At 44.8% G+C, this 24,200-nt stretch overlaps 2 protein-coding genes across 2 annotated transcripts in view; both read left to right on the forward strand.

Moving 5' to 3' along the window:
* The window catches only part of LOC118512556 (collagen alpha-1(IV) chain), a 28,930-nt gene extending 15,739 nt beyond the window's left edge, over window positions 1-13,191 (forward strand). Inside the window, exons 2-7 of the mRNA XM_036057142.1 lie at window positions 6,954-7,136; window positions 7,211-8,666; window positions 8,732-9,083; window positions 9,158-12,041; window positions 12,108-12,331; window positions 12,401-13,191. Of these exons, the coding sequence (XP_035913035.1) occupies window positions 6,954-7,136; window positions 7,211-8,666; window positions 8,732-9,083; window positions 9,158-12,041; window positions 12,108-12,331; window positions 12,401-12,602 (5,301 nt within the window). The 3' untranslated portion in view covers window positions 12,603-13,191. The remainder of the gene's footprint in view (window positions 1-6,953; window positions 7,137-7,210; window positions 8,667-8,731; window positions 9,084-9,157; window positions 12,042-12,107; window positions 12,332-12,400) is intronic.
* Window positions 13,192-22,015: 8,824 nt separating this feature from the next.
* Window positions 22,016-23,543, forward strand: LOC118512562 (thioredoxin reductase-like selenoprotein T homolog CG3887). The gene is made up of 3 exons (XM_036057151.1): window positions 22,016-22,366; window positions 22,457-22,745; window positions 22,854-23,543. The coding sequence occupies exons 1-3, from the start codon at window positions 22,209-22,211 to the stop codon at window positions 23,013-23,015; spliced, it is 609 nt and encodes a 202-aa protein (XP_035913044.1). The 5' UTR covers window positions 22,016-22,208; the 3' UTR covers window positions 23,016-23,543.
* The last annotated feature ends 657 nt before the right edge of the window (window positions 23,544-24,200 follow it).

Here is a 24,200-nt window from a genome sequence, read left to right on the forward strand (position 1 = left end):
TTTTGACGAGCTGTAATAGCCATCCGCCACCCCCGATTTCTCAAACCCACAATAAAATGGTACGATTGGATTAGATGTCTCAAACGCACCAAACGAAAGAGAAAAAAGAAGCAGGGGAAGAAGAAAACAAACTCCGACCAGACCCGGGACAACTGAAGCCATTCATAAGTGGTGTGGTTCGTTCCATGTTTGTTAATGAGCAGAGGTTTCATTCATCTCGTTGTTGCTGGTCGCAAAATCATGGGAAATGGGTAACCCGTAGGCCTCAAGAATAATTATCGCATCTTGCGAGCGGATGTGTCTGGCGTAATGTTTTTTTTTTTTGTTTAATAAGTCGGGTTTTTTTATTCTACTCTCTCTCGTGGTTGCTTCACACTGAGGGAGATATTTGATGAAGGACCTCGTACCTTACTTTTTGCGATCGCCCGTCCGAATGCGTTTGATGTGTGCGTACGTACATTGTGTTTATCTTTCGATCTGCGGTTTGCTTAGTCCGAGGGCTTCCTTTCTTCGGTGGAGTAATTATTTATCTTAAGACATTCCAGAGCAAAGTTGATTGATCGGTAAGATGTAATGTAACGCTGCTGGAGAAGGTTAATTATTTAAACCTTAATTTAATAAATTTATTTTAACCTTAATTTAATAAATTAAGATTGCAGAGAATGTGCAACGGGGTACAGACCTACTGTTGGGGTGAAAGTGATCGGTCTATCAAGGCTACAATTTTTCTGGTTGAATTAAATGATGATACTGTACAAAGAAAAAATTGCAGCGCTACTAATTGATTTGGAGTACCCAAACTAGTCGCGGGCGGTCCTGTGTCCGGAGGCCGAGGCGCCGGTCTTCACACGGCAGGACCGGGGTTTCAAATCCCATCCTGACCGGCTCCCCCTACGCAGGGTTGACTACTTTGCTACGGGTTTTTACCGACAGGAAAAAAAAACCCGGGTTTTTTCAAGTCACAGGAAGCCAGAAATGGCAGGCCGAGAGGTCTCTCGAGAAGAAGAAACTAGTCACGGAACTGCCATTTTGCATCCAATCTTGTTCCTGATCGATAAAATTGACAATTGATCCAGTGAACGCGTTGTTGATCAATTACACCTCCTAATTACTCCAACAGCGAATTTTAGAATTTCTTGGGAAAACCTCCATTAGGAGAGTAATGAACTCTGTATTAAGTTCTGTAATTTTGTATTGTCCAAAGAGCGTCGTTATCTTGGTGTACTTAATCAGGGCCTAAGAATATCCCCTCCTTCATGATATACTTTAGCAGTTATTTAACAGAACATAAATGGTGTTGAATAACAGTGGTTGCTCGCTAGTATCCATGCTCCTCAACAATACTCTCCAACTGGTAGTAAATTGTTTTTGCATATCAGTTGATTTTTGGAGCAATTTCCACACCCACTCGCTTCACTACAGTTAAACAATCATGTCAAAATCAATATGTTATCAAACATACCACATAACACAAATTTTAATTGCATTATTTTACAAACCTCAACCGGCAAACAGTAAACATCTACCCATGCAACCTGGGAACTTCCAGTTGGAACACTGCCAAATGTCTGGCAGTCTCCCCGAGTGAGCGATTCTATCAGCAGAAAGTCAATGTTAATGAACCTGCAAACGACTGCAACAGGAAACCTGCCAACGTGTGACATTCTTCGGTGTGTTGGCGATTGTTCACACACTCAGCCGATGTCGATTCCCGACCCTGTTACGCAAGGGTGTTTCCAGTCCTGGATTAAATACTGATGAAACATCGGTACCGATTGGAAACGCGATTCACTTAACCGATCATATCACATGCCGTACAATGGAGGTGGAAAATTCATTACCACAATCGATCGTACTATATTACGCGATCAGAGTCAAGATGGAGTCGGACGGAGAACAAAATCGTTGTCTCTTTTTGTTTGACTGCTGTCAGCACATTAGTCAACAGTCATGGTGGACATGTGTTTTTCACATCAGGGCACTGCAACATGTGCGATAGATACCGGGCGATCTTCGGTCCCGGTCTTCCAAGATCTCGTGCCGCTCGTCTTCCCGAGGTAAGCTGCAAAATGAAAGAATAACAGTACGGTAAGAAATGGGAGAGAAAAAAAAGAACAGAAAAACAATCTTCCAACATCGTAACCCATTTCGTTCGAGTTTCGCGGGACGGTGGGATGAAAAAATGCCGATGATGCAAGATTTACGCGATGATCCACGATCGCCCTGTTCCGCGATCCAGATGGGAAGCGGTGCGGGGTGTGTATTAATAAATGCATACCCGATCCGATATCTTCCTGGACGGTTTCTGGAGGCGTGTGTAAAACACATCACATTGCCTGCAGCGAGGTTGCCCATCTTCATTACAATGTGCATAGCCAAGTGCTTCATTCTTCCTTGTCGTCCAGTCCAGAACGTTGCTGCAGAAGACGGATTCCGTGCACTAATTATCAATTTAGAGAGTATTTGCTTTTATTGCCTTGTGTTTTGCGTTTTTCACACACATAGGCCGTTCAGATGCCATGATGGACGATTTATGGTGTGCCCTTCGCGTTCGTTTATACAATAATAGCTGCATGTACTGACGGACTGAGTGCGCTTAGCGTTGGTAAGCTGGCTCGTGGAGCTGCAGCGAGTGATAGTGACTCTATAAAAAGACGAGCTAGAATTGGAAGAGGCATTCCTTCTACCAACATCAACCGTTTGAGCAGGCGTGAAACGCCTGAAAGACGATAAATCGCACTACCGAAGGATGTATAATTATCTCGGTCACAGTAGGAAATCATAATCAGATCACATTAATGTTTATTCTAGACCCGCGTCATCCTTTACTCTCCCACAATTTTGACCCCCTTGTGCTAGTTGTTTACACTGACCGACAAAACACTGATCGTCTTCAAAGATCTTCAGATGTTCGGAACCGTCACAACTTGCACGCACCCGGGTGAATAAGCAGCTCACGCAATCGATCGTGCCTTCTCACCAGTGTCTTTCGTTAGATAAACAGTGTGTGCCATCTTAGCTCGTTCCGCTGCCGGGTAGTTATAGCCCCGGAAATGATCGGCTTCGAGGAAACGACAACCCCGAACCACGCGTCGATCGATACACCGATTTGGCCAGCAAATATTGCCGTTTTTTCCCAAATGCCGACTCTACAAAAAACAAGCCGAAATCACCGCCAATGTACGTCCGATATTGACGACGCTAAACAAAATTTCCGTCCTCCCTAAGCGTAACATGACCACGCACCGGCAACCGGCTTTTCGTACGATACGGTAAAACGATACGTCTCGAGGCATCCCTCGTGTGTGTGTGTGTGTTGTCCGCACCCATCAGCACAACTGTCACAGTGGCGGAACGGAACACATGTTTCATCGTTGCATCGGAAGTGTCATAGTCCGAAAGCAGGGTGTGTTAATAGATGGCTTTCTAATAGGCCGGTTGCCGGCGAAGTGGTGAACCGGCAAGACACCGGGCAATCGATGGCAATTAGGTTGAACGCGAATAGCTTTGCGGATGATTTAGTGCCTGTGTGTGTGTGTGTGCGGTTAGTGGTGGTTCAGCTTTAATTGCTACGTGTGTTGAAGTTCATCACTTCTTGATGATTAACATGTGGCGAAGTTTGGTGACGGGGATTCTGAACAGTTACTGACACTGGATCGGTTGTTTCGGTGTCATTAAACGTTATTAGACGGCGTGCAGACAGCACGACAATTGTTTCCTTAAATGTTCTAGTCAAACTGATAGCCAAGTTTATGAGTCCTCAAGGAATCCTCAGATCTCTGCATACTGTTATTCAGTTATCAAAACGATTAGCAGGATTTCTTCTGACCCAGAGTCGAGTTAAACGTTTAATATAATAGAGACCCAGATATATGGCTCCAGGCTATGCAAGTAGCTCAGTTAAATACCATCAAAAACAAACCCCGCGCTCCAGAATGTCTTGTCCAAGAGTCGGACTTGTACATGATTAGTCCAAGAGTCGGACTTGTACATGATTAGAGCTTGTACATGAAATATACTTCACAATGAACATGGTCCGAGTGGAACGAGTAAATGGCAACATATCACAGATACAACTACTAGTGACGATCTTAAGCTAAATTGGTTTGTGGAGTAATATATTTTCTATGATCTATTCGCACGATTACTGATGACATAGTTGCACAGATTCATCAGCTCCAGATCATGGGCTTTGTTTTAAATAAGACCAGTAAGAAAAATCTCGTACAGTCCGTTATAGCTTGAAGTTGATCACGTTTTTATGCAACTCTTCTTGAAGGGCTTTTTTCAGGAGGATTATATTTTAAACCCTTAGCTTGGTGAAAAATCTTAAAGTAAAGATATGTGAGCCATTTAAAAACCCCATTGTTCTTAATTCGGGGACTCCAACTCTAGAGCATTCAGAGCTGGGAAAATGTTTAATGCACAATAATGTCTTGATCAACACTCCACAGTACTTCAGATATTAAAAACCCTTTGTTCAAAATGAAGAAATAAAAGAAAAGAATCAGCAAAAGTGAAAGGAAGTTTACCACCAAAATTGATAGCTGCTCCACCAACCATTAAACGCCTCCTTATTTCTTGGAGCAAAAGAGGCACATACGCACAGAAAGCCCAAACAAAACGGGAGTTTGCGCAGAAACAGAACCGAAGAGACTCCAAAAAGTCTGGATTCAAAGGTTTTGCATCTTGTACCACTAAATTATGACACTTTGGTTGTGTAGTAATGGCACAGTGACTGCTTTACATTTGCCAATAAAATAAACCATTTGAAATACAAAACAAATATGTAACCACCATGTCGACAGGTTCGATAAAAGGTTAAATACAACATTTCGCTCCAATTTTTACACGCCACGCATCAGGAAAACGACAAACACTGCCCCTGCTAGGTGTTTGCTTCCCCAGAACTCGATAACCCCCTGTTTTTTTTTATCCATTAAGCAGTTAATGATGATCATTTCATGCCGCCTTCCATGCCGGTCATTAAGGTACGCAGTGTGGTATCTGCAAGGATCGAATGCCGCAGGCTGAATCTGGTCTGAACTGGATGAAAGGACCAACGATTTGTATGGGCCGTCTGCATCGGACGGGGAAGATCGCCCGAGAAACACTTAAAATCTTCGCTCTACCCCTAAATTGATTAATTTTTAACTGTCGTAAGACGTTGGCGCATTAAAAACTCCCCGCCGTCAATGGGAAAGGGTAAAACTGCAGTCAGCTCAAACCTACCATCAGTCTGGACAACAGAGTGTCAGAGTGGAAGTCGCATGCCGAAAACTCCCAATGGGAGAGAGCGAGAAATTTCGCCCATAATGCATCAACGCCAACTGGTTTTGTGCCCAAACGGTCGCCCGAAAAACCTGGCACCCGTAGCATCATAGGGCGCGTAAATTCTTGGGTGCTTACCGACAAGCCCCCGGGGAACAGGTTTCGAGTTTTGTGTGTGTGTTTTGTTGTGGGGCACGCAGAGCCCTTTTCACACAGCCGAAGAAATTGGAAAGACGAATTTGCTTCTTGCACACAGGGTTGATGCATCGCGAATTCGCCTGCAAGAATATCGGGTAAAACTGGGGTTCGCTTTGGGAGTTCCTTCGGCGTGACTGGATGCTCTCGTACCGGATCGGTATGCAGCAGACCTATATTCCTCCAGCAGTCGAACGTTTCCCTTGCTGCAAGGGAAAAGCATCGCCACCTTTTAACGCCACCGTAGACAAATTTCACATCACGAATCATCGTTGGCACGAGTTTGTTGGGGCATCGGGTTTGACTTCGATTGGCGAAGTGGAGTTGACTCGCTAGCCTATGCCGACAAACAATTCCCGGACATAGTTATTATGCAAATATGGTGAGCCGTCCCCAGTGTCTAGTGCTGTAGACGAGATCATGGAACAAATTTCACCAATATACACCCTCAAGACTTGATCGCATTCCTCTGAGGATCTATTGTAAGTAGTGAAATGGCATTCCCCTCCATTGTTACCGCTTTGTGTAAAATAGCCTCCCAAAATACAAGTCTTAATCTCTACGATTTGTATCGCATTGCGAGGTTTATCGTAAAATGTCAATAAAATGCGATCGCTGTAGTGCTGCATTTGACAGCTCGAACATCAACTAATCCTTAAACAAATAGAACACAGATGATCGACATGGGTCGCACCAGTGCTCGCGGGATGGCCACCGTTCGGTTGTTGGTGGTGCAAGAAATTAAATACAATGTTGGGCAATAAACTACTCGCCGGGTATGTGTAATACCTTCCCACAACTGACATATTTAAACACTCGCCGCAATTCTATCGGCCGACCGGCAATGTACATGAATTGCAGATGCTGCAAGCATACCAACACTTTGTACGCCTCCATACCTTCATCCTGTCCTGTCCGGTGTGTTGATGTTTGGGCATCCATCGGGCATCCCTTCCGGCCAGTTGCCAGCTTTGGGAACGGTGAGGGTTGGAAATACACACACACACACATTTTATCACCGCACACACATGTCCGTCGATCCGGTTGCTCAACGGGCATCATTTCGGGCGGTGGAATCCGTTTGTAAAACAACGCTTTTTTCCTGGGCGGCGACTGCAACACCAACACACGGTACACAGGGGGACCTGACGCGATTCCTCCGGGCTGGAACGGAATAGTTTGTTTTTCTATTTTTACGACTCTTGTCGATTGCCTCACACCAGGCCCACCATACTATACTGCATCGCGCACTGCCCACAGGAGCGGAACCTAGGCGAGAAACAGAAGGTCCCGCCCGAGGTCTCTGGGCAGAATTTTTGTGTTTGTTTTCGTTTTTTTTTTCGCCTAGCTCCGCTCAGAATTTAGGTCAAACCCAAAACGGTGGCAATGATGTGGTTATGATTCGATGGCGAGATCGGGAATGATTCACCCGCTAATGATGCTCTTCGTATGCTTGGCTATCCCTCTCTCTCTCTCTCTTTGTATAGGTCTGCAACCAGACAGTATGTGACTGCAAAGGATTGAAGGGTTACCAGGGACAGATTGGAGCGCACGGTGTACCTGGACAGAGCGGAGATCCCGGAGACATTGGCCCCGATGGTCCACCCGGACAGCGCGGTGATATAGGAAATCGTGGCGAAATGGGTACGAGCGGTCCGAAAGGATATCGAGTAAGTAGCGAGTTCCCGGAGATGGTGAACAGAGGGGTTTACTGCAAATGTTTGTCCATCGTTTTCACTGACAGGGTGATGCTGGCGAGCGTGGACCAATGGGTGTGCCGGGATACGCGGGGCTTCCCGGTGAGCCCGGTTACCGAGGGCCTTTCGGTATCGATGGTTGCAACGGTACGGACGGTGCAATGGGACCGCCCGGCTATCCAGGTATTCCGGGCGAACGTGGACCGCAGGGTCCACCCGGTGGTATCGGTCCACGGGGAGACTCCGGTGAAGGTGGCATTAACTCGAAAGGCACCAAGGGTGATCGTGGAGTGGCCGGTATTCCCGGTGTGCCGGGGCTGCCGGGCTGGCAGGGCGGTCGTGGTGCCGATGGATTTGACGGAGAAACCGGCCCACCTGGAAACGATGGACTGCCGGGGTTGAAAGGCGAACGGGGTGAACCGAGCGATGATTTCTGTCCCGGGGAACCGGGTGACCCCGGTGAACCGTACCACTATTGGGGTGGTAAAAACGAAACGGTCAGCAGAGGCATGCCGGGGCCGAAGGGTGACCGTGGAAACGATGGAATGCCGGGTTTGCCCGGAATGAAGGGTGACTCGGGCATGCAGGGCGAGCGTGGTCAGAAAGGCTTCAAAGGTGAGGAGGGCAAGTTCGGAGATCGTGGCAAGCAGGGCAAGGAAGGGCCCCCGGGTGCGCCGGGCGAGAAGGGAGAGAAAGGTGCGCCCGGATATGCAGGACTGGATGGAATGCCGGGCGATAAGGGACCGTCAGGAGACGATGGGCGGCCGGGATTGCCGGGAGTGCAAGGACCACCAGGACCGAAGGGTGAATACCGGCCCGAGCTCGCTCCAATCGTAATTGGACCGCAAGGACCGCAGGGAGATATTGGACCGCCCGGTCGGCCGGGCAACGTCGGCATTCCCGGCAACAAGGGTCTCCGTGGACCGATGGGACCTCCCGGACCTCCCGGCGATCCAGGACTTAATGGACGGCAAGGTCCGAAAGGTATCTCACCGCCCGGCCAGCGTGGTGACGACGGTGAATCAGGTCCACCGGGCTTGGTAGGCTCGCGTGGTACACCGGGAAATGCGGGACCGAAGGGTCAGGTAGGTTTCCCGGGCCGAAATCTGCAGGGACCGAAGGGCGAACCAGGCACGAACGGATTGAACGGAGAGTTTGGTGAGAAAGGTGATCAGGGCGATGCTGGTGAGCCGGGAGACAAAGGTTTGCCTGGCATCGGTGTGAACATTACCGGACCGCAGGGACCTGCCGGTTTTCCTGGCCGGCCTGGACCGCCCGGCGATCTGGGCTTCAACGGATATAATGGCCAAAAAGGTGACAAGGGTTTCCGCGGAGAGGATTGCGGCACTTGCCCACCGGGCCCGAAAGGCGTTAAGGGTGAGGATGGTGACATCGGACGCCCCGGACTCGATGGGTACGATGGTAACCGGGGTCTGCCTGGTCCACGAGGTTACCAGGGCACACCGGGCAAGCAAGGTCTGAGGGGTTTGTTGGGCCGCAAAGGTGAGTAAATCGTCCGTCCGAAAACGATGCGTATATATTCAACTCGACGTTTCGATGTGCTGCAGGTGAGCGCGGAGACTTCGGAGAACGTGGTGCACCGGGAGAACCGGGACGGCCCGGCGTAATTCGGCGAGCGAAAGACTTTGTCGATCTGACGCCCGAATTCGGCGACCGAGGCGATAGAGGACAGCGTGGTGACCAGGGTTTGCCCGGTGATTTGGGTGACTTTGGCCCGGTTGGATACCCGGGACGACCTGGTGAACCGGGCGAGTACGGTGACGATGGTGATTCGGGACGCCCGGGACAGGATGGTCTGCCGGGTATGGATGGCCGCGATGGCATGCCGGGACGGAACGCCTATGTGAACGAGTACAACATCTGGTCTATTCGTGGCACGCCTGGTATACTGGGTGACAAGTAAGTTTTGTGAAAGGTGCACAAACAGATCGCTTAAACCGAAACTAACCTTCTTTTCTTTCCACGCCACACAGAGGTGCCAAGGGAGAGCGCGGTGACCAGGGCGATCGTGGTGAGCCGGGTGCAATGTCCGAGATGACGTACAGCATCGCCGGTGCCAAGGGTATAAAGGGAAGCATGGGAGACCCCGGACCGAAGGGTGAAAAGGGCTACAAGGGAGAGATGGGCCTGCATGGATTGCGTGGGCTGGACGGACCGGCCGGTTTGCCGGGTCTCAGCATTCAGGGACCGGAAGGATACAAGGGTTACTACGGTGTGATTGGTGACCATGGACCGGCCGGCATAACCGGTGAGGATGGACTGCCCGGACCGGATGGTATTCCTGGACTGCAGGGACTGCGCGGTCAACGAGGTGACCCGGGACGACCGATCCTGATGGGCGAAAAGGGTGTGGAAGGCGAAGGAGGCTTTTACGGCGAGATCGGAGACAAAGGATTCAAGGGACCGGAAGGTATTCGTGGCCTGTCAGGTGATACGGGAGTGAAGGGCGAGCGGGGCGATCCGGGACCGTTCGGTGCACCTGGTCTGCGCGGCAACAAGGGTCAGATGGGAGACATCATCTATGGTGATCGAGGATTGCCCGGATTGCCGGGACGCGATGGTTTGCAGGCCCCGTACGGTGACAAGGGTGAACGCGGAGAGCCGGGCATGGAAGGATTCCCCGGACCGAAGGGCGAGCGAGGCGAGATCGGGCGCGATGGACTACCCGGACTGCCGGGCGACGATGGATTGCCGGGTGAGCGAGGCCTACAGGGACGTATGGGCGACATGGGCGAGGAAGGCGAACTGGGAGAGCGTGGTTTTACTGGTGACCAAGGACATCCGGGTCTTACCGGCGCTCGCGGATTGCCGGGATTGCGTGGACCGAAAGGACCGTCGGGTGATCCGGGAGATATGGGATTCCCCGGTCGGGATGGTGCCCCGGGTCGGAAGGGAGAGCGCGGTGATTTCGGTGACGTAGGACCACGTGGCCGCAAGGGTAGCGCATCGTTCAGCGGCATGAAGGGCGAGTTGGGAGAGCCGGGAATGATGGGCCCGCCCGGATACAACGCACGACCCGGCATGATGGGTCGGAAGGGTGAGGAAGGAGACGCCGGACAGGTGATTGATGGTTATCAAGGTGTGAAGGGACAGAAGGGTGCACCCGGTTTCCCCGGCATTCCTGGTCGGCCAGGAGCGAAGGGTGAGCGTGGCGATGTTGGTGTGTTTGGGCCGAAAGGAATCTCGGGCGACAAAGGACGCGACGGATATCCGGGCATTGCCGGTCGTCCGGGACGGCCGGGACCTCGCGGACCGGTCGGGCTACGTGGTGAGCAAGGATCACGCGGAGAAACCGGAGATCCTGGTGACGACGGTCCGGTGGGATTCGTCGGTATGAAGGGTATGCGTGGAGATGTTGGTCTGGTGGGACCTACCGGATTGCCTGGCATGGATGGTGATCCAGGTTTGCCCGGCATACCCGGCAACGTTTTGCAGCGCTCGGCACAGCAAGGTGACCAGGGTGACCCCGCACCCGAGGGCCCGGAAGGTGATCAAGGACCTCCCGGACTTAAGGGACAGCGAGGCTATCCGGGCCGGAAGGGTGACCAGGGATTGCCAGGATTCGTCGGTCAGGTTGGCAGGGAAGGAAACGACGGACCGAAGGGACAGCGCGGAGATCCAGGTATGAAGGGACAGCCCGGCGAGCTAGTGTCGCGGCCCGAACGCGGTGATCAGGGAGAGGCCGGTTACGATGGTTTGACGGGACGCCCGGGACTTCCTGGCAATAAGGGAGCACCGGGTGAGTATGGTGCCTACGGACTGCCAGGTCCGCAAGGTCAGCCAGGCTTCGTGAACAGTGCACTGAAAGGAAGGAAGGGTGAGATTGGATTCGAAGGAGCACCGGGACAGGATGGATTGCCAGGGTTGCCAGGATTGGATGGTGTGATGGGACCTCCGGGACCACGAGGCATGGCCGGAAGCATCGGTCAGATTATGCCCGGTTTCCGGGGCGATATGGGCGACGATGGCTTGCCAGGGCTGGAAGGTATGCCCGGCCCGCCGGGCTTCCCGGGCGATCGAGGATTACCGGGCCTGCCTGGGCTGAGTGGCCTGCCCGGACCAAAGGGACAGCAGGGAGATGAAGGCCTCGAAGGTTATCACGGTTTGGTTGGGCTGAAGGGTATGAAGGGAGAGGTGGGCGATCTGCCTCCACTTTCGAATTGGCGCCCAACACAGCCCGGCGATCGAGGTACGCCCGGTGCACGTGGTGAACCTGGCGACGAAGGTGACATTGGACCGCCAGGCTATCCGGGAATGCGTGGCCCGAAGGGTATGCAAGGCCTGCAGGGAGAGGAGGGCGCTACTGGCGAGGTCGGTTTCAAGGGAGAGATGGGTATCGCCGGTCCACCGGGACGCAGCGGTATCGAAGGACTGCCCGGATTGCCAGGACTACCTGGCGATCCGGCCGCACCTCCTCCGCCGCCAAAGAACTTGGGATTCATCTTTGCCCGTCACTCGCAGAAGGTTACGATTCCTGAGTGTCCCATCAATACGTTCAAGCTGTGGGATGGTTACTCCCTGGTCAATGTCATCGCTAGCAGTCGCTCCAGCGGACAGGATCTCGGTACTGCCGGCTCGTGTCTGCGGCGGTTCAGCACAATGCCGTTCATGTTCTGTGATATTAACAACGTGTGCAATTACGCCTCGAACAATGACGACACAATATGGTTGGCCACACCCGAGCCGATGCCGATGTCGATGGCACCGATTCCGGCGGACCAGGTCGAACGGTACATCTCGCGTTGCAGCGTCTGCGAGTCCAACACGCGCGTGATGGCACTGCACAGCCAGTCCATGAGCATTCCGGACTGTCCCGAAGGCTGGGAAGAGTTGTGGCTTGGATACAGTTATGCGATGGTAAGCGCGTTGCACTGGATGTCCTCACGCAAGGAAAATTTACAATTAACCTCTCCTTTTCATTAGCACACGTCGGATAATTCCGGAGGTTTCGGACAGGACTTTGTGTCGCCCGGATCATGCATGGAAGAGTTCCGCCCACAACCGGTTATCGAATGCCACGGACATGGTACCTGCAACTTCTACGACGGTATTTCCTCCTTCTGGTTAACGATCATCGACGATGACATGCAGTTCAACAGGCCGCAGCAGATGACCCTCAAAGCACATCAAACCAGCAAAGTGAGCCGGTAAGTGTATCAATCGTTCCAGCTGCCCCGGGATATGCAACGACCTAATCTCAACATCCCAACTTCCAGATGCATCGTATGTCGTCGAAAGGCGGGCATTATGCGCGCACTGCACGGAGGCAGTTCGATAACTGCCTCGGCTCTGCGCAGACCAGAGACGGCCACTGTGACACGCCCTCTGTATCCGCCAGCACCTCCTCCACCAGCGGGTTCCAGGAGACGAGTGTCACCGGGCAGACAACGTAACCGCAACCGCAACTACCAGGGCTAGTGACGGTGAAGGGGGCGGCTAGCGAGTAGCAAACGTTTGATCGCTTTCCGGATGTGCAAGCGAGTGTATGTGCCATTAGCGTTCGCTGAATTTACGCAACAGGGTTAGGTTGTCATTAATAATTTTCCTCCATTTTACACGTTACATCCAGCAAAGGGATAGCTGCTCACAGGAGCCGGATGTAGTAGTAACTGTTGTGTTCTAACATAAAAAAAAACAAACTGCCAAGTAAAGTTTTAGCCAAAAGCAGAGACCGTCATCAAATGCAAAGTCAGAGAACGTATACTACCAACAGATGCGAATCGTTCCCTACTATTCCCAGTTCTCGTGTGTTCCTGTGGTGGAACGGAGTTCCCAACCGCGCCCCATTTCTTTAGTTTTGTTTTCTGTACCGCTAACGTACCGTTTCCTTTTTTTATCCTTGTAACATTCTTGTACATGCCTGTGAGATGGTACTGACGTACTCTTACCGTACTCTATCATCCGCAGCATCAGCTTTAGTAAGTTAGAGAACAACAAACAGAAAGAAAAACCATTGAAACGAATATGTAAACGAATTTTATTCGCTTAATAAAAACTACAAAACCTATTTTTGTTTTTGTGTGAATTGCAACTCAAAGGGACCGGCTTCATTTCCCGTCTTGACCGGTCCCCGTAGGCAAGACTGTTTATTCGGCTATGAGTAAAATTAATTTATGGAAGCTAGAAATGGCATTTAAAAACCGCTCGAAGTTTAACTAATAATGACGAATAAAAATAAACGCTGAAACTAAAGAAACATAAAAGGAAGCAATATCGTCATTAGAAAATCGGGTAAAAAGGTAAAATAGAGTCCCAAACAAAGATTTGACAGTTCGAAAATGGTCAGGGCTATTGCACACGCGATGCGTGTTTTGTCAATCGGAGGGGGGATGTTTGTTTACATTTTGCATTTGGATTGTTACTGTGCAGGGAAGTGATCGTTTATTTTCCTCGACCTTTTTTATGATTTAAGACTAATGAAGAGCCTATATTGGTTGCTGTTTTAAATTGTTTCAGTTATATTCTACGATACGTTAATGATACGTCGCATACATTTGGTGAAAACGAGTTTGGGCTGCGCGTGGACACTTTGCTGCTTTGCTGCGGACCGGTTCAACTCCCGGTCGGATGTTTGTTACCGGAGGATGCAGAGGTGGCTGTTTATAGCAACAGTGGCCGCACCGTAACCAGCGCTAGCATCTATGACGATGCGCCTTAACAGCCGGCAATTCTATCAGTATGCGTTTCATACTGGTGTTCTTGTGGTACAATGTGCAACTGATTTTTTTTCCGCCGCCGGAAGTAGCAGCATCCCGTTAAATGTTTGCTGCCGGATTATGGAGCAGAATATGTTACCTCCTGGATGTTGCTAACCTTTGGCTAAACCGGAGAAGAGCCCCTGTTCTTGTATGATTGTGTACACCATTGTATGATTGTGCACTTGCACGCAGACAATATTTTTGTTGATAAATCCCGTGATAAATTATGTGTGATTAATCAGTAATAAAAGATGTGATCGTACACCTAACGCGGTCGTGTTTTAAACATCTTTTAATGTGAGACATCCGAAACCGTTTTGGTAATTAGGCTCTAGTGGATCCGGGTGTGTTGTATTCTTTAACTTTTTAACGGATGTAACGTTATGCAATCACCGGAAAGGATCGGCGGAAGGCTATCATACAGAAAATTACGTACGATATTCATATATCTGTCCTGCTTTACAAGCCGTCTACCATGCTGATCGATTTCCTTGCAAGCTGGGCAGGTCATTCTATTTTAACATTACAGGATCGCAGTCTAACACATGGCGGTAGGTACCGGCTGCGTTAAGGTAAAAGGTTCGTGCCCTCGTCTCTGATTCTACTGGAATTTCGAACCGTTTAGCAGTTCGTACGTTAATTAAACGGACCGGCTAGCTTACTGGCTCAACAACTGGCGCCTAACAGTGGACCTTGTGCTTGCTGATCATTATTTCAAAGTTGAATAAGACGGACAGCCTGTCTTTATTCAACAGACTCCTAATAATTTCTTTCCATCCATTCGAAGAAAAAGTAAAAATTTTATCAAAAATTGAATATACAAGTCGTTTCTGAATTCTGAAAAATATTTTTTTCATGCTCACCTTCCTTATCGAGTTACCAAATTCCGTACCTAGGCACCACCTCTTGGAATAAAGACAAACGATGCCACTTCATACATTTATCAGATTTTTTTCAATATCCACCAATGCAGTGTAGTCATGAAAACTGATGAGACTCTATAATGAAATGAAATGATAAAATAAGGTTTTATTCGAACACAAAAGTGTTACCAAACTGAAATGAAACTTTGGATTGGTCTATTGAATTGAACTTTGTTTTTTCTAGTTCTCGGATTAAATTGAAAGTCTATCTATTTACCACGGTTTAATGTAATGGTTGCTTGTTTAAAAAAGAAGCAAACAATTGAACTTCAATTGAATGCAGACGTATAACATTAAATAGAAGCGCATAAATGATCCCTGCTGTATTTCTTTAATTTTTCGAACCTCACTAGCATTTATTCCCAATCTGCTCGTTAAAGGATCTTGCTACACGTGCCGGCTTCTATTAAATTCCGGCACTATGTTAAATCGTTCAATGCTTTTTTTTGGTTTATTGCACAAAAAACTACTCGAGTGCTCAATACATTAACATTATTCCAATGCGTTGATGATCTACATTCATATGCCAACTGTTGTTCATAGAGTCAAAAATATCACCCAGTATGTAAAATAAATTGTAAGATATTTAAGTAACAAAACTTGTTTTTATATTCATGTACAACGGCCCCGCCGTAATGCTACAAAACGATAATCTTATCTAGTAAAAATAAAATTAGCAATACTTCACTGGCAACTCATGGTTTCATAATATAGCAGAGGTTAATTATGTCAAACCCGATGTTGGTTTAATTTTCATTTTACAGATACAATTTCTTTATTACTTAATTAATCCTGATTTAGATACCGAATCACAATACAGGGCTCATGCTGTTCCTAAGTTACATCAACGCTCTCACCATCATCCCATCCCTCAAATGGGATGTACAGCCGAAAGTGACGCCAGTTGTTTCCGACCAAATACCAAGTTATAAATTTTTATTAAAGCATGAAACATCGGCCTGAATAACTAAATCATTTACATTTTATGAAACATTACGTTTCATAAATGTTTAAAGCAAAAGAAAAAATATTCCAAGTAATTTTTGTTCCAATTTTTGTGAAACCAAATCTACACATATGTACGCTCCAAAAAGTGGAATGCGAATGGTCTGATGTTTCTAACATATGAAATGTCATGAAAGATTTTTATCCAAAGCCTTCTCAGTCGTGTTTATTCGTCGCGTATCATTCAGCCACGTGTTTACTGAGAATTTTCTGAAAGTATTTTCATACTAAATGTTAATGGCTAATCCAACCTTTTCTTCTTGCGGCAAAAGGCGCTGCCGGGTGATGTGAAACATATTCATTAACAAATTCTACTTTTTCAAACATTTACTCTTAGTTGTGTTATTATAAATCCGACTCTATGGTTGGCTCCTATAGGTTGGTGGCATTTCGTGATGGGAATCGAGGTTGTTCATTAAAGACTATGTTTTCAGCAAGTATTAAGGAATTCAGTCAGTAATTTAAAATTTATACTGTCGAAGTGTCTATTTCAAAATTGCACGATAATAGTTCTACCGATTTTAATTTAATTTTTAGTACACCTATGGTAAGAATGAGAATAATGTTTGCTGTAGTTATTATGCCGCTAAATGTTCCATATGTTTGCTTTGCTTCTCTATGTACCACGTTACCAGACGAGATACTGGGGAACTTTTTTTTGCATTCTATACATGATTCTCAGGGCAAGAACGAGTGTCCTGAATACAGCAGAAACATTGATATTCTTCCTGTCTATGTATTTGAGACTTTTCTGTATTGTCTCTTATTTTTTGAGAAATGCATTCAACCCTCTCCATTAGTATATACAAATGCTAGTTATAATTACTTGGACGCAGAAAGGCAATGGAGTGGTTAATACTACCATGCAAATACCAAAAACCCTCTAGTTCATTATTATTTCGGCATTCGGCCAGGTTGTAGTATCCATCTCTAAATATTTAAATATTATTTACATGAACTGGTAAGCGGTTGAATACATGGTTTCAACATTGAACATATGCCTTGAAAATGCAATATAACGTATATTTCGGAACAAAGAAGTATGTTGATGTAAGTTATGCTTCGTTCAAATGTCAACTGTTTATTTACTGACTGGTTTTTCACAGAATCATTCACAAAATGTCGTACCATATACGCGAAGCTTGTCTTTACGGGTTGTTGTAATTATAAATATTGAATTCTATCCCGATTTAGTTATTCTTAATATAAATTAATTTTTAAATAGAGCTCATGTCTACGATACGTTTCATCTGACTAATCAAACTAAACAAGCATCTGTTTTTGGGAATAAAACAAAAGCTTGATGTTTTAGCTAAATGTGATAGTGACGTATCGTGCTTTTTTGGCATGCTATTATGCTATTGGTGCGGTCCGGGGGTGTGCAAGACTGACTATCATCCAGTTACCGGTAAAACAAATCATAGAAAGCTATAGAAGGCCAAATAGACGAGTTAGAAATTGTGAATTTGGGTTTAAGTTTTTACGATCGACGATTTTGTTTTCATTTTTTTTAATTTATAATATTACATTCATTTTTATTCAACATTCATTCCAGTTTTTTATAAGGCCTTCCTTATATATTTTCAAAATTGGATTTGGCATGGAAGATGCTCAAAAAGTTGGAAAAATATGGAATAATTTGTTAAATTATCTTATCAATATACTTCGGGGGAGAGCCGCGGAGAAATCTAAGAATAATGTCTTAAGAGGTGTTGTAAGAAACGTGTGCACTGCTGGATTGTTCTTTTTTGAGGGATCTTTATTCATATTCTAGACCCATAGCATGCATTCCATTAATTCATTCGATCGTGACCGCCTTCGGGAATGGCATGCGGGTTGCCTATAAGGCGCAAATAATCGGTTTACATGAATAGCTCAAATCAAGATTCTATTGTGAAAATAACACAATACACTTTTATAGTCTTCTTCTTTGGCACTACAACCTCGAGAGGTCTCGGCCTACCATTTCTGGCTTTCTGTGACTTAATTTTACCCGTAGAAAAGGTAGTCAGCCTTACGTACGGGAGACTTTTATAGAAATACTTAAAAATAATTTACTGATTAAAATAGAGCAAAATAATCAGTCAATCAAAGCGAGCTAGGCACTTCACTCTTTCAATATTTGAGTCTTTTCTAGAAGCAAAATAAAAAACCCTTAAGCTCGTGTAAGTTAGTTGTGTTTTAAAAGCTGTTAATTTTGATGAATTCCTGAAACTTTATTGCTGTATTATACTTTACTTTCTATAGGTTTAGCTTTCTGAAAATTGTTTTTGCTCTTATATGGTAGGTTTCCGATTCCGAAAGGTACTCGTGGAAATCTATATTTTTAAAATGTCAAATGATCTCTACGCTTATGTATTCATCCAAAAAAAATCTTTGGTCTCCATCAATTTTATTTTTGATACATTTTAATAGTGCAAAAAAGGAATAATTAAACTGTGTGTAGAATTGTGACGTAAGTATAACAGGTGTATTTAAAAATAAAATGTTTTATGATTTTTCAAAACTTTTTATTGATTTATTTTAGAACAAACAGGTGTTAGTATAACTCTGGTGAGGCTATATCTGAACCACTTATCTGTCCCTTGTAAATAATATTTACATGTTTGGAGATGGATACTACAACCGAAATAATAACCTAACACATAATTGTGTATTTGCATGGTAATTTAACCACCCCATTGTCTTTCTCATCTCAACCGTGTATAACTTATATTTGTACACAGGCAAATAAATAAAAGCTTCTCATGCATAAAAAAATAAATAATAGCTTATGAAGATGGTTGAAAGCGTTTCTCAAAAAAAAAAAAAAAAAATGAGACGAATTCAAAACTGGTGCACACAGATATGCTTGATGAATATCAACTTTTCTGCTGCATTCACGAAATTTTTGTCTCCTTGATGTCCTGAAGTACATGATTACCAAATGAAAAAAATGCATTTTAATTTTTCAAAATTGTATCGATTCAACTTAAATTGTTAGTAAAATAAATATTTCAAATAACCTTACGTGTGTGTTTTATTTATTTATTTTTTCATTTGATTGTAATATAGTCTTCAATAGCGGAGCATAAGGTAGCACAGTATGATCCGACTTATAGATCACCTATCGGCATAAAAACTACTATAAATCTTATTCTCATACCTACCATATACGCAGAAAAAATTAAATTCAAATGGTTTTGGCAAAGTGTAGCAATAAACAATGCGAGATTATTGATTTTGAATTAAATTTATTGTTTCTTTAACAAGATTTACATTTTATAGAGACTCATTTAAAAAATTCGTCTCATAGCCATAATGAATTGCAACCAAGCTATACCCAAGAATTAAGAATAACAGAGCTACAACACACCTAGCAGTAAACGTTTGAAAAAGTAGAATTTGTTAATGAATATGTTTCACATCACCCGGCAGCGCCTTTTGCCGCAAGAAGAAAAGGTTGGATTAGCCATTAACATTTAGTATGAAAATACTTTCAGAAAATTCTCAGTAAACACGTGGCTGAATGATACGCGACGAATAAACACGACTGAGAAGGCTTTGGATAAAAATCTTTCATGACATTTCATATGTTAGAAACATCAGACCATTCGCATTCCACTTTTTGGAGCGTACATATGTGTAGATTTGGTTTCACAAAAATTGGAACAAAAATTACTTGGAATATTTTTTCTTTTGCTTTAAACATTTATGAAACGTAATGTTTCATAAAATGTAAATGATTTAGTTATTCAGGCCGATGTTTCATGCTTTAATAAAAATTTATAACTTGGTATTTGGTCGGAAACAACTGGCGTCACTTTCGGCTGTACATCCCATTTGAGGGATGGGATGATGGTGAGAGCGTTGATGTAACTTAGGAACAGCATGAGCCCTGTATTGTGATTCGGTATCTAAATCAGGATTAATTAAGTAATAAAGAAATTGTATCTGTAAAATGAAAATTAAACCAACATCGGGTTTGACATAATTAACCTCTGCTATATTATGAAACCATGAGTTGCCAGTGAAGTATTGCTAATTTTATTTTTACTAGATAAGATTATCGTTTTGTAGCATTACGGCGGGGCCGTTGTACATGAATATAAAAACAAGTTTTGTTACTTAAATATCTTACAATTTATTTTACATACTGGGTGATATTTTTGACTCTATGAACAACAGTTGGCATATGAATGTAGATCATCAACGCATTGGAATAATGTTAATGTATTGAGCACTCGAGTAGTTTTTTGTGCAATAAACCAAAAAAAAGCATTGAACGATTTAACATAGTGCCGGAATTTAATAGAAGCCGGCACGTGTAGCAAGATCCTTTAACGAGCAGATTGGGAATAAATGCTAGTGAGGTTCGAAAAATTAAAGAAATACAGCAGGGATCATTTATGCGCTTCTATTTAATGTTATACGTCTGCATTCAATTGAAGTTCAATTGTTTGCTTCTTTTTTAAACAAGCAACCATTACATTAAACCGTGGTAAATAGATAGACTTTCAATTTAATCCGAGAACTAGAAAAAACAAAGTTCAATTCAATAGACCAATCCAAAGTTTCATTTCAGTTTGGTAACACTTTTGTGTTCGAATAAAACCTTATTTTATCATTTCATTTCATTATAGAGTCTCATCAGTTTTCATGACTACACTGCATTGGTGGATATTGAAAAAAATCTGATAAATGTATGAAGTGGCATCGTTTGTCTTTATTCCAAGAGGTGGTGCCTAGGTACGGAATTTGGTAACTCGATAAGGAAGGTGAGCATGAAAAAAATATTTTTCAGAATTCAGAAACGACTTGTATATTCAATTTTTGATAAAATTTTTACTTTTTCTTCGAATGGATGGAAAGAAATTATTAGGAGTCTGTTGAATAAAGACAGGCTGTCCGTCTTATTCAACTTTGAAATAATGATCAGCAAGCACAAGGTCCACTGTTAGGCGCCAGTTGTTGAGCCAGTAAGCTAGCCGGTCCGTTTAATTAACGTACGAACTGCTAAACGGTTCGAAATTCCAGTAGAATCAGAGACGAGGGCACGAACCTTTTACCTTAACGCAGCCGGTACCTACCGCCATGTGTTAGACTGCGATCCTGTAATGTTAAAATAGAATGACCTGCCCAGCTTGCAAGGAAATCGATCAGCATGGTAGACGGCTTGTAAAGCAGGACAGATATATGAATATCGTACGTAATTTTCTGTATGATAGCCTTCCGCCGATCCTTTCCGGTGATTGCATAACGTTACATCCGTTAAAAAGTTAAAGAATACAACACACCCGGATCCACTAGAGCCTAATTACCAAAACGGTTTCGGATGTCTCACATTAAAAGATGTTTAAAACACGACCGCGTTAGGTGTACGATCACATCTTTTATTACTGATTAATCACACATAATTTATCACGGGATTTATCAACAAAAATATTGTCTGCGTGCAAGTGCACAATCATACAATGGTGTACACAATCATACAAGAACAGGGGCTCTTCTCCGGTTTAGCCAAAGGTTAGCAACATCCAGGAGGTAACATATTCTGCTCCATAATCCGGCAGCAAACATTTAACGGGATGCTGCTACTTCCGGCGGCGGAAAAAAAATCAGTTGCACATTGTACCACAAGAACACCAGTATGAAACGCATACTGATAGAATTGCCGGCTGTTAAGGCGCATCGTCATAGATGCTAGCGCTGGTTACGGTGCGGCCACTGTTGCTATAAACAGCCACCTCTGCATCCTCCGGTAACAAACATCCGACCGGGAGTTGAACCGGTCCGCAGCAAAGCAGCAAAGTGTCCACGCGCAGCCCAAACTCGTTTTCACCAAATGTATGCGACGTATCATTAACGTATCGTAGAATATAACTGAAACAATTTAAAACAGCAACCAATATAGGCTCTTCATTAGTCTTAAATCATAAAAAAGGTCGAGGAAAATAAACGATCACTTCCCTGCACAGTAACAATCCAAATGCAAAATGTAAACAAACATCCCCCCTCCGATTGACAAAACACGCATCGCGTGTGCAATAGCCCTGACCATTTTCGAACTGTCAAATCTTTGTTTGGGACTCTATTTTACCTTTTTACCGAAAATCGTAGTAAAATTAGATAACGTTCATTTCAAATCTTCGCAACGTGTACACTCTGCTTTAGCGGAGCACATGTCAGCAAAACGTCAATCTTTTGACAGCTCGAGCTATCATGGATAAATAAAAAAAAACGACAAAAGCAAAGCAAGCAAAAAAGGTTAATTCAAGTCTGCTTTCTCGTATCATTTTTGGGACCGCATTCTACTAAACTAATTAGTATACTAAGTCCGTTTTTTTTTCCTTGGACCCACCAACCACCATCCCGTTGTTAAACCACACACACAGACAGAGGCACGTAGGCTGTTGATAATGTTGCGTTCCGTGGTGCGGTCACATTTCAAGCTCCTGGTAGCGGTGCTGTTGGCCGGTCTGGCCGTGAGCCTGGTGGAGGGCGAGAAAGAAATACCACTTACCAAGTTCAGCCAAGATGTTGGCGGGTACGGCGCAACGATGACGTTCCTGTACTGGTAAGCATTCCCAGCAGCTGATCGATCGATGCCGGAAGGGCAAAAGTCGAGTGTGCCGTGCTAATGCTTCGCTGTTTGGTTTCTTCCCAGTTATTCCTGCGGGTATCGTAAGGCGTTCGATGATTACTACAACATCATTCGCGAGAAGTATCCGGAAATAACGATCCGGGGCGGCAACTACGACCCGTCCGGGTTTAATATGCTCCTGTCGAAGGTTCTGCTAGTCACGAAGCTACTGCTGATCGCGGCCCTGATGTCGAACTACGACATCGGTCGCTTCATTGGCAATCCGTTTGCCGGTTGGTGGCGATGGTGCTTCAACAATAAACTGTACGCGTCGATGATGATTTTCTTCCTCGGCAATACGCTGGAAGCGCAGGTACGTACTAGTGAAGCCCAACCGGTGGTAGTGGATGAAGCTGCACAAGAAGCAAACAACCTGCAACCGAACGTTTCCCATTTCTTTCCTTTATCGTAACTGCGTTAGCTCATCTCATCCGGCGCATTCGAGATAACGCTGAACGATGTGCCAGTGTGGTCGAAGCTAGAAACGGGTCGGTTTCCTGCGCCACAGGAAATGTTTCAAATCATCGATAATCACCTACAGTTTGCCAACAAGATTGAGCCAAATCCGGACTTTGTTAAATAAGCCACACACCGGGTGGCAATAAGGCCCGTAGGCCGTGTAGAGAGAGAAGTACAGAGGTTTTTATTTCATTCGTTACATGTGCTTTTTTTGTTTACGTTTCAGTGTGCGGTACACACGACCAGAAAGGTTATTATTGGCAATTGAAACCACATTTTCCCTTGCATACTTTCTTCACATTTCCTCTCATCAACAGTGACTCATGTACGGAGTTTTTTTACTTCTTCAAATTGTTTATCTATGTTTCCTTATTTTACCTATTTACCCATTGCTTAAGAAAAATACTCAAACTGTCCCCTTTAAACAAACGAAGCTTCAGCAAGATGACTAAATATTCAGAAAATGTTTTACCCCGTAATGTGGACACAATAAGAGGGCAAACACACTGGTCTACTAGGTTAGTAGTTTGTAAGGCAATCTATTCGGTGGGTAGTGTGCGGTGAACAGGTGTGTTTTCGTATCCGTGGCAGAATTGAATAAAATAAATCAATCAAAACAATAAAAAAAAAACTCCAAACAGTCCCGACCCAACCTTCATGGTCTCGCTGACCAGAAAGCTACGCATGATGTTGCATCTGAAACGAATCGAAGTGATTATCATACCGACCAGTTCACGTGCTTATTTGCTTAGCGATAAGAAGAGCGAATGGTATGATAACGGGAAAGGCAACACAGTTTAACTGTTATTCTTAGTGTCATCGTTGTAGCGATATTAAGACAAACAATAGTAAATATCATTCCATAAAGCAGGTGCACTATTAGTTCAAGGAACTTATCAATATGTAAGGTTTAATTTTTTGATATTAATTTATTTGGCTACCCCTTATGTTTTATAATTTTTTTAAGGACTATAAAATAATTTAGACAATACGGCATCAGTCCGTAATAATTAATTAATAAAAAAATACTATAAAATAATTTATTACAATTTAAAATAATAGTTAAACACGTATAGTAAATCAAATTTTATCAGAAAACTAATAACAAAGATTATTAGTAGTCCCTGTTTTCCAATCATATTATCATCCTACCGTAATACACACACACACACGCGCACACCTCCATATACCATATCCGTTTTTCCAAAACAAATCTTTCCTTTCCTTCCAGCGCTACGCATGTATGGGTGTGTGAGAAGGAGCGTATGTACAGACGCACACCTATGTACGCCATACATATTACATTACC

Source organism: Anopheles stephensi, chromosome 3 (genome assembly GCF_013141755.1).
Source record: "Anopheles stephensi strain Indian chromosome 3, UCI_ANSTEP_V1.0, whole genome shotgun sequence".
NCBI classification, from domain to species: domain Eukaryota; kingdom Metazoa; phylum Arthropoda; class Insecta; order Diptera; family Culicidae; genus Anopheles; species Anopheles stephensi.